This window comes from Mirounga angustirostris, unplaced genomic scaffold, assembly GCF_029215605.1.
Source record: "Mirounga angustirostris isolate CCGP_5_RB_7025 unplaced genomic scaffold, mMirAng1.0.hap1 SCAF_8, whole genome shotgun sequence".
Lineage (NCBI taxonomy): Eukaryota > Metazoa > Chordata > Mammalia > Carnivora > Phocidae > Mirounga > Mirounga angustirostris.
The window spans coordinates 98,502,724-98,516,307 of record NW_026991716.1 but is presented as its reverse complement, the minus strand read 5'-3'; the positions used below and the strand labels follow the sequence as shown (position 1 = coordinate 98,516,307).

The 13,584-nt window shown below is 43.2% G+C and overlaps 1 protein-coding gene across 2 annotated transcripts in view; it reads left to right on the top strand.

Moving 5' to 3' along the window:
* HS3ST5 (heparan sulfate-glucosamine 3-sulfotransferase 5) overlaps positions 1-9,984 on the top strand; it is a 268,868-nt gene extending 258,884 nt beyond the window's left edge. For both annotated transcript variants that reach the window (XM_045865356.3, XM_064598025.1), the window contains 2 exons: positions 4,613-4,751; positions 8,247-9,984. In XM_045865356.3, the coding sequence (XP_045721312.1) occupies positions 4,645-4,751; positions 8,247-9,177 (1,038 nt within the window). In that variant the 5' untranslated portion in view covers positions 4,613-4,644 and the 3' untranslated portion in view covers positions 9,178-9,984. The remainder of the gene's footprint in view (positions 1-4,612; positions 4,752-8,246) is intronic.
* Positions 9,985-13,584: the final 3,600 nt, after the last annotated feature.

Below are 13,584 nucleotides of genomic sequence, written 5' to 3'. Positions count from 1 at the left end.
CAGCATCCTGGTAGACATTAGGATGCTTTGGAGAGTGCCATGGGCCTGCCATAAGGAGAGGAGGCAGTGTGAACAAACGTGAGGAGAACCCCACTGGTGGGCCTATCTAAGCCATCTCCAACAGAAGCTGGACTGACAGTACCAGCTAACCCCACAGAGCAAAACCTCCATGGTGACCGTTGGACTCACCATGAAGGGAGGGTCTGTAGGTGGAGTATTGGAACTTTTGACAGTGAAAGATCCCCAGTGGCAGTGGAAAAAGTAGTGGCCTCATATTCAGTAAGGTTTCATAACCTACTGTTTACCAAATGGCACGTGCATCACAGCAGAAGTTCGATAGCTTTGTTGTGATATCTTCTAAATCTCGGCTGTTTCCTCCGCAGCCTTCATAGCCCTGGTCATTTTTCCCCTACATGCAAATGATCACCCTTCATTCCTGTAATTATCTACACAACGGACCTGACCCACTCCCACCCACTAATGGGCAGTATATTGGGATTTCCCCCCAAATTGCCCATCCACCAGGATCACCCTCTCCAGGAAGTTATTAACAGGATCCAGGAGTCTTGAAGGAGGAAATGCAGGAAAGCCATTCTGGGCCAGTGAGGAAACTGGTGGAAGCATAGAGATGAGAGTGAGGAGGTATGAGAAGCAGTAAAGCAGCTGACCAGAAGGGCACAGAGGCTGGTGTTGGGGAGTAACAAGAAGGGAGGCTGACTGTCCAAGCTGGGCCCTCGGAGGGAAGGGCCCATACTTTTCAAGAAGAGATCAGACTTGATCCAGCAAATAACCAAAAAACAGATGAGGGACAGAATATCTTGTATGAGGAAGAATAATCAGACTATACAGGCCATAGGAAATGCACAAGGAGAACATGCCCAAATGTTAAGAAATAAAGGAGGCATTAGGTGCCTCCACAACACAGGGCAAGAAGAAATTAAGGAGAAAGAGTTTACTGAACTTGGTGACTCAAGAAAAAAAAAAGAAAAGACAGTAGAAAATGACTATGACTAAGGTTTATGTGTCATTCACTACACAAAAACAAAAACAAAAACAAACCACGATGCAAGATTAATTTAGACCCATTAAATTGGAATCTCTGAAGGTGGTGGTAGGTGTGCATTTTCTAAAGTTTCTGCAAGCTCACAATAGAGAACCCCGAGCCTATGCAACAAGCAGAGAGATTCTGGGCTCACACCCTTCAGGTAGCTTTCTGTTCTGAGCCAGCGAGCGGGGTTAGCCCATAGCTGGGAGCTGTGGTGATTCCCACGCACGAAGGCAGCTGCTGGCACCAATCCAGCACTTGCAGCAATGGAGGGCCTCACCGCGCCCGTGACCACACAGACCGCAGGAACGCAGAGGCGGTCGGTCGGAGATGACTGTATTGGGCCATCAGCCCAAGAGGCCTTCCCTCCAGGAGCTGGGATGTGGCCCCGGCCTTACAGAGAGTGACCTATAGCTAGAGACAGACCAGGGCGCCAGTGAGCTGGGGAAAGTGGACAAAGCACTGTGTGGTAGAGTCTGAAGCAGCAGAGTGTGGGCCCTCCGTTTCGATGGTGGAGGAGGCCAGGTGACTTCCCCAGCCTCCCTCCAGGTTGCTCCTCTGTATGAGGCTGCTGACCCTCCCTAAGGCCATGGGACAAGCTCATTTACCTTGACTCTTTTTTTTTTTTTAAGATTTTATTTATTTGACAGAGAGAGAGAGACAGCGAGAGAGGGAACACAAGCAAGGGGAGTGGGAGAGGGAGAAGCAGGCTTCCCGCCGAGCGGGGAGCCCGATGCGGGGCTCCATCCCAGAACCCTGGGATCATGACCTGAGCCGAAGGCAGACGCTTAACGACTGAGCCACCCAGGCACCTCTACCTTGACTCTTCTCATCTGTCCCATTTGTAGCTGGCCCTCTTCAACTACATAATAGCTCTTGCTCTCTCACTCTGTGAATACACATGGAATTCATTCACATTAATAAAAGATGACATATAATCCCTATGTTAGCATCATATCAATAAATCTGTGTCGAGTGATGTTCCTCGTAGAAACCTTACTTCATTCTCACTGTGGGCCTACGGAGTAGGGAGGTCAGAGACTGTCCCCACTTTATAGATAGAGAAAGAGAGGCCCGGAGAATCTGGGCAGCCACGCCGAAGATCACAGAGCTACTAAGAGGCGACTGTGATTAGGGGACTTGAGCACAGCTTTCTTTTCTCCACCCTATTGCTGCAGTATTTGCATTTCAACAGGGACCAGAGCCCCAGACTTCGACATTAGACATTAACCTTGAGACACACAAAATGGATTCTTTCGGGGCAGCCCTGAATCACACAGCACAAGTTGCTGCCTTTGCCTTCACTTCACCTCTGTGCTCAGGCAAGTTAGAGAAAATGGCCTGAGCTTCGCTTTACCTGTTCATAAAGTGGAAATAATTTCCTAGGGTTTTCTGATAATTTCCTGAAATACCTCTTTTCCTTCTCTTCCCCATTTTACCTACACACAATGCGAGATGTGCTCAGTCAGAACCACAGGCTCACCCAGTGCCTGCAAAGACCCATTTCCTATTGCCTCCTCTCTGCTTTGGCTCCTAGCCTTTTCTCTGTCCCCCTCAATGCCTGTGTCCAGCCATGCCAGACTTCCTTCGCTTCTCAAACCAGCCAAGCCTTCTTCCCCCTCGGTATTTTTGTGCATGGGAGTTCCTCTGCCTGAAACCCACTCTGCCCTAGTCCTGTCCTCCTTGCTTCTCATCCTCAGCTGTCAGACCAAGTGTCACTCCTTCAGGAAGGACTAAATAGCTTCCTCCCGTTATTCTTTCTCACTGTATCCTGTAATTTTCCTTTGGTATTACAATTTGTAAGTATATGTGAATCCTATGTTTACTGGTTTAATATCTGTCTTCTCCACTAGACCACAGACCCCCAGTTGGCCACTGTCTCTTTAGCACCTGGTAGAGAATCTAGCATATAAGGCATGCTCCATAAATATTTGTTGACTGTGTGTTGGATTAATACTGCTCTGACCTCTCTCCTTTGGGATTTCTTCCTAAACCCTCCTCACCAGGTCATGTACTACATTCCACAGAAAAAGCATTCCCATGGAGCTCACATCCCTGACCGTTTCTTCATTTTTTTCCTCAACATTTATTTATACATTATTACTAGGTTGCATTCTCTGGTTGTTTTGCAATTACTTCTCCCCTTATTCGTTTTTCAAGGGCTAAAACTCTTTCAGTATCTTTTTTGGAATCCTCCATAAACCTAATAGAATAGCTGGAAATGTTCTTGGTGCTCAGTAATCTCTTGACAAGCAAATGAATAGACCAGTCGATCAGTCCTGGTATATCCCTTTCCACATAGCAAACATGGAAATACCATTGCAAGAAAACAATTTCTACCCATGGCCCACTGCTGGAGTCCCTCTTCTCGGGTTACTATTTTGAGTTTCAATAAGAAACAAACCATCTTAGGGCACCTGGGTGGCTCAGTTGGTTAAGCGACTGCCTTCGGCTCAGGTCATGATCCTGGAGTCCCGGGATCGAGTCCCGCATCGGGCTCCCTGCTCGGTGGGGAGTCTGCTTCTCCCTCTGACCCTCCCCCCTCTCATGTGCTCTCTCTCATTCTCTCTCAAATAAATAAAATCTTTAAAAAAAAAAAAAAAAAGAAACAAACAAACCATCTTATCTTGAAAGGGGATTGGATTTACTTTTAATAAGAAAGGCTGAATTGAAAGCTTGCATTTCCCCCCCAAATTTAATAATAGCACTAGTAAAGCCTTACACTCCTCAACCAGCCTTATTTCAGGAAAAAGAGTACAAAGCTTCCCGGCAAGCTTCTGTCGTGATAGAAGAATGAGACCCATATCACCAAATCTGTGTGAATTCATTGAGAGCCAGAAGGGGGTCACACAGCAGGGGAATCTAGTCCGAGCATGTCTCCAAACCTCAGTCAGTCCAATCCAGGACCGGGCAGAGGAGGCGAAGGGCGACATCAGGTTACTTGGAGCCATTGTCCTCCAACGTCTGAGGTCCTGATAGTTGCCACTGATGACCTCGGGGAGTAAAGAACTGGCTCTTGATCTCACCCCCTTCACAATTAGAACAGAACAAAACAAAACAAAAAAACAGGCAAGTAAAATATGTCATTGCTATGCCCCAAATGATCACGTACTGAAAAGGAACTTCTACATTTGTCTGGCTATTCTGGAGCAGAGCCTTCAGTTTATTATTTGCCCTACTGGCAAACCTCAGGTTACCCAGCTGCTCATTTTATCAGTGTTCTTTGAATGACTAACAGTAACAACAAATATACGTACGTCCACACACAGGGTGTATATATATGTTATAATATATGCATTAGTTCACTCTGACGATTGCCCAGCAGGTTCTGTCTAGTTAGGAGCTTCCCCCTAGTTTAGTATTGGATCTTATAACATGGGCCAGGAAAAGGAAGGCAAGTTTGGGTAAATAGCTGTTACACCCTGAACATTGTCAAGGTCAGTATGGGATCTTTTCTCCATGAAGTATCACTTAATCACCTGTACTCCCCCTCTGTGGCTTTGTGACAAACCACAGAGCCTGTTAGAGACGCCTGCTGATGAGTCCCCTTCTCTCCCTGTCTCTCAGGCTGCAGAAGTCCCGAAGGTTGATGGAGGGCCATGCTATTCAAACAGCAGGCGTGGCTGAGACAGAAGCTCCTGGTGCTGGGAAGCCTTGCCGTTGGGAGTCTGCTGTATCTAGTCGCCAGAGTTGGGAGCTTGGATAGGTAGGTAATTCAACACATACTTATGCCTGTGTGACTTCAAGTGTCTCTTGATTTAAACTTCCTTAGGACATAATCCTAAACCTATCCATTTGTTTTCCTCTCTCAAAATTCCCAAGAAATGTGCTTTTCTGCAATATTGGTTTTGATTTATTGAGCCTTTAAAAGAAAGAGCTCCAAGTTGCTCAAACCAAGGTGTTCGTCAAGATCCATTTGTATTCTGTGTGCGTTGACATTTGTTTTCAGAGAAGGGATAAAGCCGTATATGTTAAAAATGTCCTTTACAAGAGCTCAGTGTGGTCTGTGTGCATCTGGTTGTCGACCTCTAGCCGTCGCAAAATAGTGATGCTGTATCTATTTATCTTCATTTCGAAATTTATGAGTGAGCAATGAATGTGCTACTGGGAGAGTTAAAATTATGTATGAGCCTGGAAAGGAGCTCATCAAGTTGGAATCCATTGCTTTGGAAAGATGGCTGCAGGCTTGGGGAGTTTTAACCATGTTAATTAAGTCTGGTTTCCAGGAGCTGAAAGGACCAGATGAGGAGGCTGTCACTCAGAGTAATTGCCCAGAAAACAATGGAAAAATCCAGGGAGAGGAAATTTATAGAACTAGCACTTGGCTCTAAATAAGCAAACTGTTGAGAGGTACTAACTAGACTTGCAAGAAGTCCCCCCAAATATCAGCTGGCTTCACATTGAGTACCTCAGGACTGTCCCACATTTGGTATGATTGGAAAAGACAAAGACGTTAATTTCTGAAATGAGAAGCTCCCTTCTTTGCCCTTTAAAATTAATTATTGCACCGGAAAGATGGAAATATGTTCTCTATGAATTCACTTCCCATTTTCCATGAAAATGCAGCCACACTTAAAATGAAAATATCTTCCTTAAAATTTCCCTTTTCTAATCTATAGGTCTTATCACTAGGTTATTTAACAAATAATATTGCAGTGGTTTTTATTTTCCTTCAGCCAGTGTCAGTTTCAACTAGTAAAGTGAACCCGTCTGATGCTTTTCAATTCAAAATTCCTAAGTGAACTTCCCACTCACTGGTTGCTAACTATGGGAAATGGTATAATCCAGAGCTTGTCACTGACTTCAAGTAGTTCTCTAAAGTGGTACTTAGTTATTAATGAAAAGCCTTGAGGCGGGCACCATTGTCCTGTTCCTGATGGAACTTTTATGTCAAGTTCTTCCCAATACCTTCAGTTAGCTTCCAATCATTTCCTTTTTATTGAGTGATTGATCCAGTGATCATTAACACAGTAGTTATTTAGTGAATGATTCTTTTCATTTTTAACTTGGTGTCTGGTCTCTGATGGGACAGCTTTTGGGCTTTCCCAAAACCTCTAATTTGAGAGTTTGAACAAAATTATGTCTGAAATTGACACACACTTACTTAGGCCTATCCTTTAGTAACTGAAGACCCTGCTCTCTGGGTGGGGGGCTGAGCTGTCCCTTCCGGTCCTAAGATTCCATGGGGTTTTTTTTTTCCATGTCTGAGGCCCATGCTCAGCATCTACTCTTCAGGAAATAGAAATAATATGTTTTCTCCTACCATGAGTTAGGAAGTCAAAAAGCAATTGTTCTGCAAGGTATGAGCTGCCAAGGTAGAAGGTAGAAAGAGGAAGGAAGAAAAGAAAGAACAGCCTTTCTAGAAGTAGGGAAATTCTTTCCTGCTCTAACAGGACAGAGATGGTCTGTTTCAGGCTCTCTTGGCCAGAGTTCTGCAAGAGAATTAAGTCCTTACAGAAAAGGATCGTTCTAGATGCATTGGAGAGAAGTCCATCCATTGCATTCAACAGATGCTGTAGTGAATTAGGGCTTAATTTTCAACCAGAACCCAAGAAGAGCTGAAAGATGAATTTGTGATATCCCCATCAATGTCACAATTAAAAATATCTTTGACTACGTATGTGTTACTACTTTTATATCTTCCACGTAGAGCTCTAGCATATTAATCTTATTAACGAATTTATAAAAACAAAATTCATGTTTCCCTAAAATATTAAATGTGAACCCCGTTATTTTTTATACTATTCCATATTTTCATGTTTTCCACAATGAGCATGAGTTGTTTCTAAAATCATAAAAAACACCACAAACAAATAATATATGAGTATAGTTTTCCATAAGCATTCTGATAGACGTTTAAACAGACAGGCAAACTCTTTCCCCTCAGTTCTGTAGAATGCCGTGGCATGACAAAGTTTCCCTCTTCCTTTAATTATAAACATTACAGAAGATGAGAATGGTACAATAGGGTCTCTTGGGAAAAGCAAGAGACAGCCTCATTGCCACAGAGAGGGGAACATAGACACGAAATAATTAGGATAGCTAGAAGCTTCAGTTGGAGGATTGGCTTAACAGCCATTTTGACTAATCTTACACCCTTTAGCAAGAAGGCTAAAATGCCTTTTCGGATAAACTTAGGGAAGTTAGAATGAATTTCAGTTAGGTTCCAGACTGTTACCCAAAAGGAAACTCCATATGCCACCCATAGACATTGGTCGAGCCAAATCAAGCAGTAACTCTAGTCTAATATCATTATGATTATTACCACGCCTTTCTCTCTGAAAAAAAAACAGTGGTGGTGGTTCATTATTTAGGGCAATGCTGAAGTGGAAATCCTCCTTTCTGGCTCCATCCATTGCACGTCTTCCTTCCTATGCTTGAGTCCCTGATATCCCTGGGCTTGGCAGTGAGAACCCAAAGCTTCTGGCTCTGGCAAGGTCTGGTTGATTTCTGGTCCCAGGCGTGGGAGGTGATAGACAGCACTTGCTGATGGCGTTGGATTTGTTCCTACATTCAGCAAAGTAAAAACATAATCTCGACCTCTTTAGACAGAAAGAGAGAGAGAGAGGCAGAAGAAATAGAGTATTTGCCTAGCTGTCCCCAAGGCCAATGGCAGAAATTCTCATAGAACGAAAAGCTCAGCAAGTGCCAAGATTGGATTTTTGCAGGTTGATGATACAACTAGTCACGGGCAGAGACTGGGACCTCTACTCAGATTAGATCTCAGAGATTTCTAAGCGCCACGTGAGTGCTACTGAGCTGCAAGAACTACTACCCCACGAAACCCAAAAAACGTGGCCTCCTAGCCAGTCTTCGGCCTCCCAGCTGAAGATGGTCATCTTCTGCCTTTCGAGTTTTCTAAATGATGTTAACTGGTGAGCTGTTAAAAGGCTATTAGTATGGCTGGTGTCACTTGTCTGTCCTGTACTGCGAACATCAATGCACGCTGTAGTCAATTAAGCGCTTGGCGAATAAAAATTTTAAGGAGCCCTAATAAAATAATCCCATCAATTATGTGTGCTCCATTTAATACAGGGTTGCTTAAAATAAAATTTCCCAAACATATGTTCATTATGGATTGCAGCAGGCTGGGAACCAGTGGTTTTATTTATGCATCTAAAGTCTTACTCCAACTAGGGAAGCAGAAAAATGACAAGTTAGTCGCCAGGAGCTTCTAAAAGCCGCTTTCTGTTGCTTTCAGGCTGCAGCCCATTTGCCCCATCGAAGGCCGATTTGGAGCCCGTGGCCAGGCCGAATTCCCTCTCCGCGCCCTGCAGTTTAAACGTGGCCTGCTGCACGAGTTCCGGAAGGGCAACGTTTCCAAGGATCAGGTTCGCCTTCATGACCTGGTCCAGCAGCTCCCCAAGGCCATTATCATTGGGGTGAGGAAAGGGGGCACCAGGGCCCTGCTTGAGATGCTGAACCTCCATCCAGCTGTGGTCAAAGCCTCTCAAGAAATCCACTTTTTTGACAATGATGAGAATTATGCCAAGGGCATTGAGTGGTACAGGAAAAAGATGCCTTTTTCCTACCCACAGCAAATCACAATTGAAAAGAGCCCAGCATATTTTATCACGGAGGAGGTTCCGGAAAGGATTTACAAGATGAACTCATCCATCAAGTTGTTGATCATTGTCAGGGAGCCAACCACAAGAGCTATTTCTGATTACACTCAGGTGCTAGAGGGGAAGGAGAGGAAGAATAAAACTTACTACAAGTTTGAGAAGCTGGCAATAGACCCTAATACCTGCGAAGTGAACACAAAATACAAGGCAGTAAGAACCAGCATCTACACCAAACATCTGGAAAGGTGGTTAAAATACTTTCCGATTGAGCAATTTCACATTGTCGATGGAGATCGCCTCATCACGGAACCTCTGCCAGAACTTCAGCTCGTGGAGAAGTTCCTAAATCTTCCCCCTAGGATAAGTCAGTACAATTTATATTTCAATGCTACCAGAGGGTTTTACTGCTTGCGATTTAACATTATCTTTAATAAGTGCCTGGCGGGCAGCAAGGGGCGCATTCATCCAGAGGTGGACCCCTCTGTCATTACCAAATTGCGCAAATTTTTTCACCCTTTCAATCAAAAATTTTACCAGATCACTGGGAGGACATTGAACTGGCCCTAAAATAATAAGTCATATAACACTATGTGTTGTGGCTGGAGACACACAATGTCTCCTCTAGATTAAAATATGCACTTTTCTTAGACACAACTATCCAAGTCATTTTTCCGTGTGTACTTGTACATACACAGTGTGTGACCAAATATAAGATCAATTCTTTTTCTATTGAAAAGTTACAAAAAAATAATTCGCTGTCCAAGTAGTTGCATCATTTAAGATATTTACAAAAAGAAAAGGTGGTGGTATTAGGGGAAAGTGACTTCAGCTATTCTCAAAGAGTTTAGTCTTCCTTTGAGTCAGAATTTGTCGCCCGCCATTTTCATAGAGTTTAAGCCAAAAGATGATGTGTGAAAACGTACCAATGGCTGTGAAGCTGCAGGAAGTAGAAGATGCAGTTATGCATTCTTTTCTAAGGGAAAGCTGGCTCTTTAATTCAGCTCCTGAATTGGTGCCGTGGAAACAGAAAATACTATTTTCTTATGATTCGAAAGAATGTCGTATCTCATAAAACTGACATTGTCCCGAAGTACCTGTGGTGATTTTGCACTATTGTTTTCTCATATAGACCATGGTGTTACTTGTAGCATGTCAATCACACATTGGAAAGTTAAAGTCCTTTTACTTCCATGTTCTGTGTCAACAAAGAGAAATGTCATGTACATAATGTATATTGTTGTAAATACTGGTTTCACACTAAGTAATTCTATTTTGTAAACTGAATATGGCTATTTAATTTATTGTGAAAATTAAATTTATTGTGGTATTTAAAAATGGAATGGATTAAAATTACTCTCTGTGCAACCTTTTTTTTTTTTTTTTTTTTACTCATTTTGTTTTACACACCCCCCGCTGGCTCCCCAAATCGAAGCTGTTTATGTGCATATGAGCGCGCTTGGAAAGAGGCGCTTCCCGGTTGGATTTCTGTACCCTTGTGAAAATGTTTTTATGAAGTGAGGTTGAGTATATTAAAAAAAAAAAAAAAATCTCAGCCATCTGGAAATCTAGTAATAGAGCCACCTCAAAGAATACTAGTTTTTCTGCTACAACTTTGTAACAATTAATTTACATGCAGTTTCTGCTGTGTCAGGAGAGAGACAGAAATACTTTAACATAATCAAGGCATAGAAGAATCAGTTTTATTTGAACCTCTAATCAGAGTCAGACCAGTCGAGAAATTAAATAAAATAAGATTAGGAAACGTGTGTGGCCTCTGTACTGAAAGCGGCTGAGGCTTCAAAAATGAATACAAACTCCCAGAACTGCCTCTTTGAGATGAAAAAAAAAAAAAATCAGTCTGCTCAGAAATGATCAAATGCGTAGTGCTGCTATTACTAACATAAACATATGGCTCATATTTCCATCCAGAGAAATTAATGCTAAATTGGGTGAGTGCTGACATCAGATACACTGTATCAGGCTTAATATAATTCAGAAAACCGTGGAAAGAGGTGTCAACAGCAGCAACAAAAAGAGGGATTTTTCGCAGTCATGGCTGCCTATCCAGTAGAAAATGTTTGAGGGAGTTTTTTGCTCAACATCACACTGAGAGTGCCTAGAGAAATCAGCAAATGACAGTGGGTTCCCTTTTGATTGTAGTAAGTGTTGACTTTCCCCATGAGTTGTTTCTCCTGTCCAGTGATTTGATGGTGAACTTCTCCAAATAAATAGCCCTTTCCCCTCTGGTTCGGTATATATTCCTTCTCAAGTGACACAGCCTTAGTGATCATCTCTCCCGTTTCAGTTAGCAGCGATGCCGTTCTCTAAGCGTGGGATGGGCATGATGGCAGCACAGGGTGACAGGCCAGCTCCTCACCTATCGTGCAGTGACCCTGGAGAGTGTCTCGGGTCTAGATGCCAGTCCCTTCTCCCGTAAGCCGTGAATGAAATCAAACATAATGAATGTAGCATTAGGTTTCCTTGTGCCTCAACTGTCAGCCAGCCGTTAGAGTGAACTCTGAATACTGCGTCCAAGGTCATAATCACATGCTGTCATCAACTCTAGAGCACTATGCGGCTGATAGAGTTTTATACCAGTAACTGTGAAATTATGCCCCACTGGAATACGGATGTTTCCGAAAGTCAGCCTGGGTATTCCACCAATAAAACTGAAAAATGGCAGTCTTTTGCTAGACAACTGGAGAAGTTTTTCTAAAACAATGAATAGAAATTTATCAGTGATCATCTTTTATATTCTAAATTTTTCTTAAATTTTGCTCCTGCTTCCAACAATATAGATCTCGGAGTTTATTCAAAGATTCTGTTTGACTGATACTGACTTTTCTAATTGGTTATTTGGGGCTCAGGAAGCCAGTATTTTTTCATCACGCTCGGAAAAAAAGCTCTGTGATTTCCAATAGTTCTGCTTCCTGAATAAGTTTGAGAATTGCTTTAACCTTGGAGCCTCCCCACAGGGACCTAAAGCAGAAGGCCTGGCCTGGGAGGATGCTTTGGAGGCAGGTTTCACCGCAGTGGGAAAAAAAAAAAAAAAAAAAAAAAAAAAAGCCACGGCCACTGTTGATTGAGCAATGTAGAGAGAAGTAAAAATCCTATAACTTAATAGCGTACCTCCACTGGAGGTTTTAAACCTCCTTGTTTAGAAAAACGTGTCCTGTTGTCATCAAACAGGCAACAGATCTCTAGAGAAATCCTCAGCTCATTACGTTAGCTCTACCAGGGCTCTCTTGAGTAAGTTATTCCTTTTACATTATGAAATCTCTGCATTCTTCCTGGAGGCTTGGTGGCACCATACGGCTTTGTGAAACAGTTCTAACTGCAAAGAGAAAAAAAAATTTAAGCAATGGTGGAGTTGCTGCTGAACCAAAAAAGCTGAAATGACACCGGTGATTTTGGAAGCCAAGGAATGCTGATTATAATGTACACAAACAGGAAAAAGAGTCCCGAGGGGTCGGAGAAAAAAGAGACCTACAAACCCAGAGACACACATCCCCAGTTCCAAGTCCATCCCCTACTCAACCTGAAATCACCTCACAGAAGCCCTCAGTTGATGAAAGCCTCACTTTTCCTACTAACTTCACTGCCGTATAGGAAACATCTAAGACATTAGGGTCCTTACTCACGTATGAGAAAGCAAAGGCATGTGAACCATCATAATCACACCTGATCTTAGATTTGGCACCTTTCATGTGGAGGGACCGGCAAGAACCATCACTGATTGCCACTAAGGCTGACGGCCTCACGAGAGCACTGTTTGGGTGCCGCGCCTGGTAGAAGGGCCCCGCGAGGAGCGATACGTGGGACACGGGAGGCGTGTTGCTGCTAAGGGGAGGTAGGAACCCAGGACAAGGAAAGTCCAAATACCAGCCCCGCCAGTAAGCTTTTGCTTTCTCCAGTTAGCAGTTAGCTAAATCGGATTGCCTTCATAAGCCTAATTTGAGAATTTTCTAGGGATGGAGAATATCAAATGATCGTAAATAGTGTCTTCCTGCCGAAGTCTTTTGTACTTTTTGGCACACTCAGCAGCCATTCTCCACTCAGGAGAACAGTCTACAGTGTAAGCAAAAAAAGAAAACTTCACCAAAAACATTCCCCCTAAAAATGACTAAATATGGCAAAATCTTAGCAATTTGGGCTAACAAGGTGAAAATATAGAATATCTTCAAGCAAACTCATTGCAATTATTCCCAAGTGGATAAGGTGCAAAACTGTACTAACAATATACTGAAAAATACCTAACTGCATCTGCTTTATGAAATAAAAGCCTCTTTTTTTTTTTTTTTTAAAGATTTTATTTATTTATTTGACAGAGAGAGACACAGCGAGAGAGGGAACACAAGCAGGGGGAGTGGGAGAGGGAGAAGCAGGCTTCCCGCGGAGCAGGGAGCCCGATGCGGGGCTCGATCCCAGGACCCTGTGATCATGACCTGAGCCGAAGGCAGACGCTTAACGACTGAGCCACCCAGGCGCCCCGAAATAAAAGCCTCTTAATTGGCATGATTTTTTTTTCCAAATTGGTGTTACTCAAGTATTTCAAAACAGTCTGTTCTCTTAAGCAGGTTCCTCAGGCCCCCTAGCATCTGTTTATCAATTTTCATAGGAAGCCTTTCCTTTAGAGCGAGGCCAAGGATGAAATTTAGGCCCAAACAGGATCATTCGGTAAGGTTCTAATGCAGGTGCCTTATTACACATGTTACAAATACAAATCAAATGCACTTTCAAAGATTTCTTTCCAATTACATTGTATTGTACTCTTGAGGAATAAGAGTGCTATTTCATAATGATTCAGAACGGGGTGGGGAGTTGAAGAGGCAGAACTGAACGGACAGCAATAGGCGTTCCCATAGAAAGCCCCTGACTGGGAGCCCAAGAACAAGTGTCTCTTCTCCAAAGGCAGCTCGGTTGAGAAGAAATACTCCATCGGGCACAGCACGTAGGCAGCAGCAGGCTTGGTGC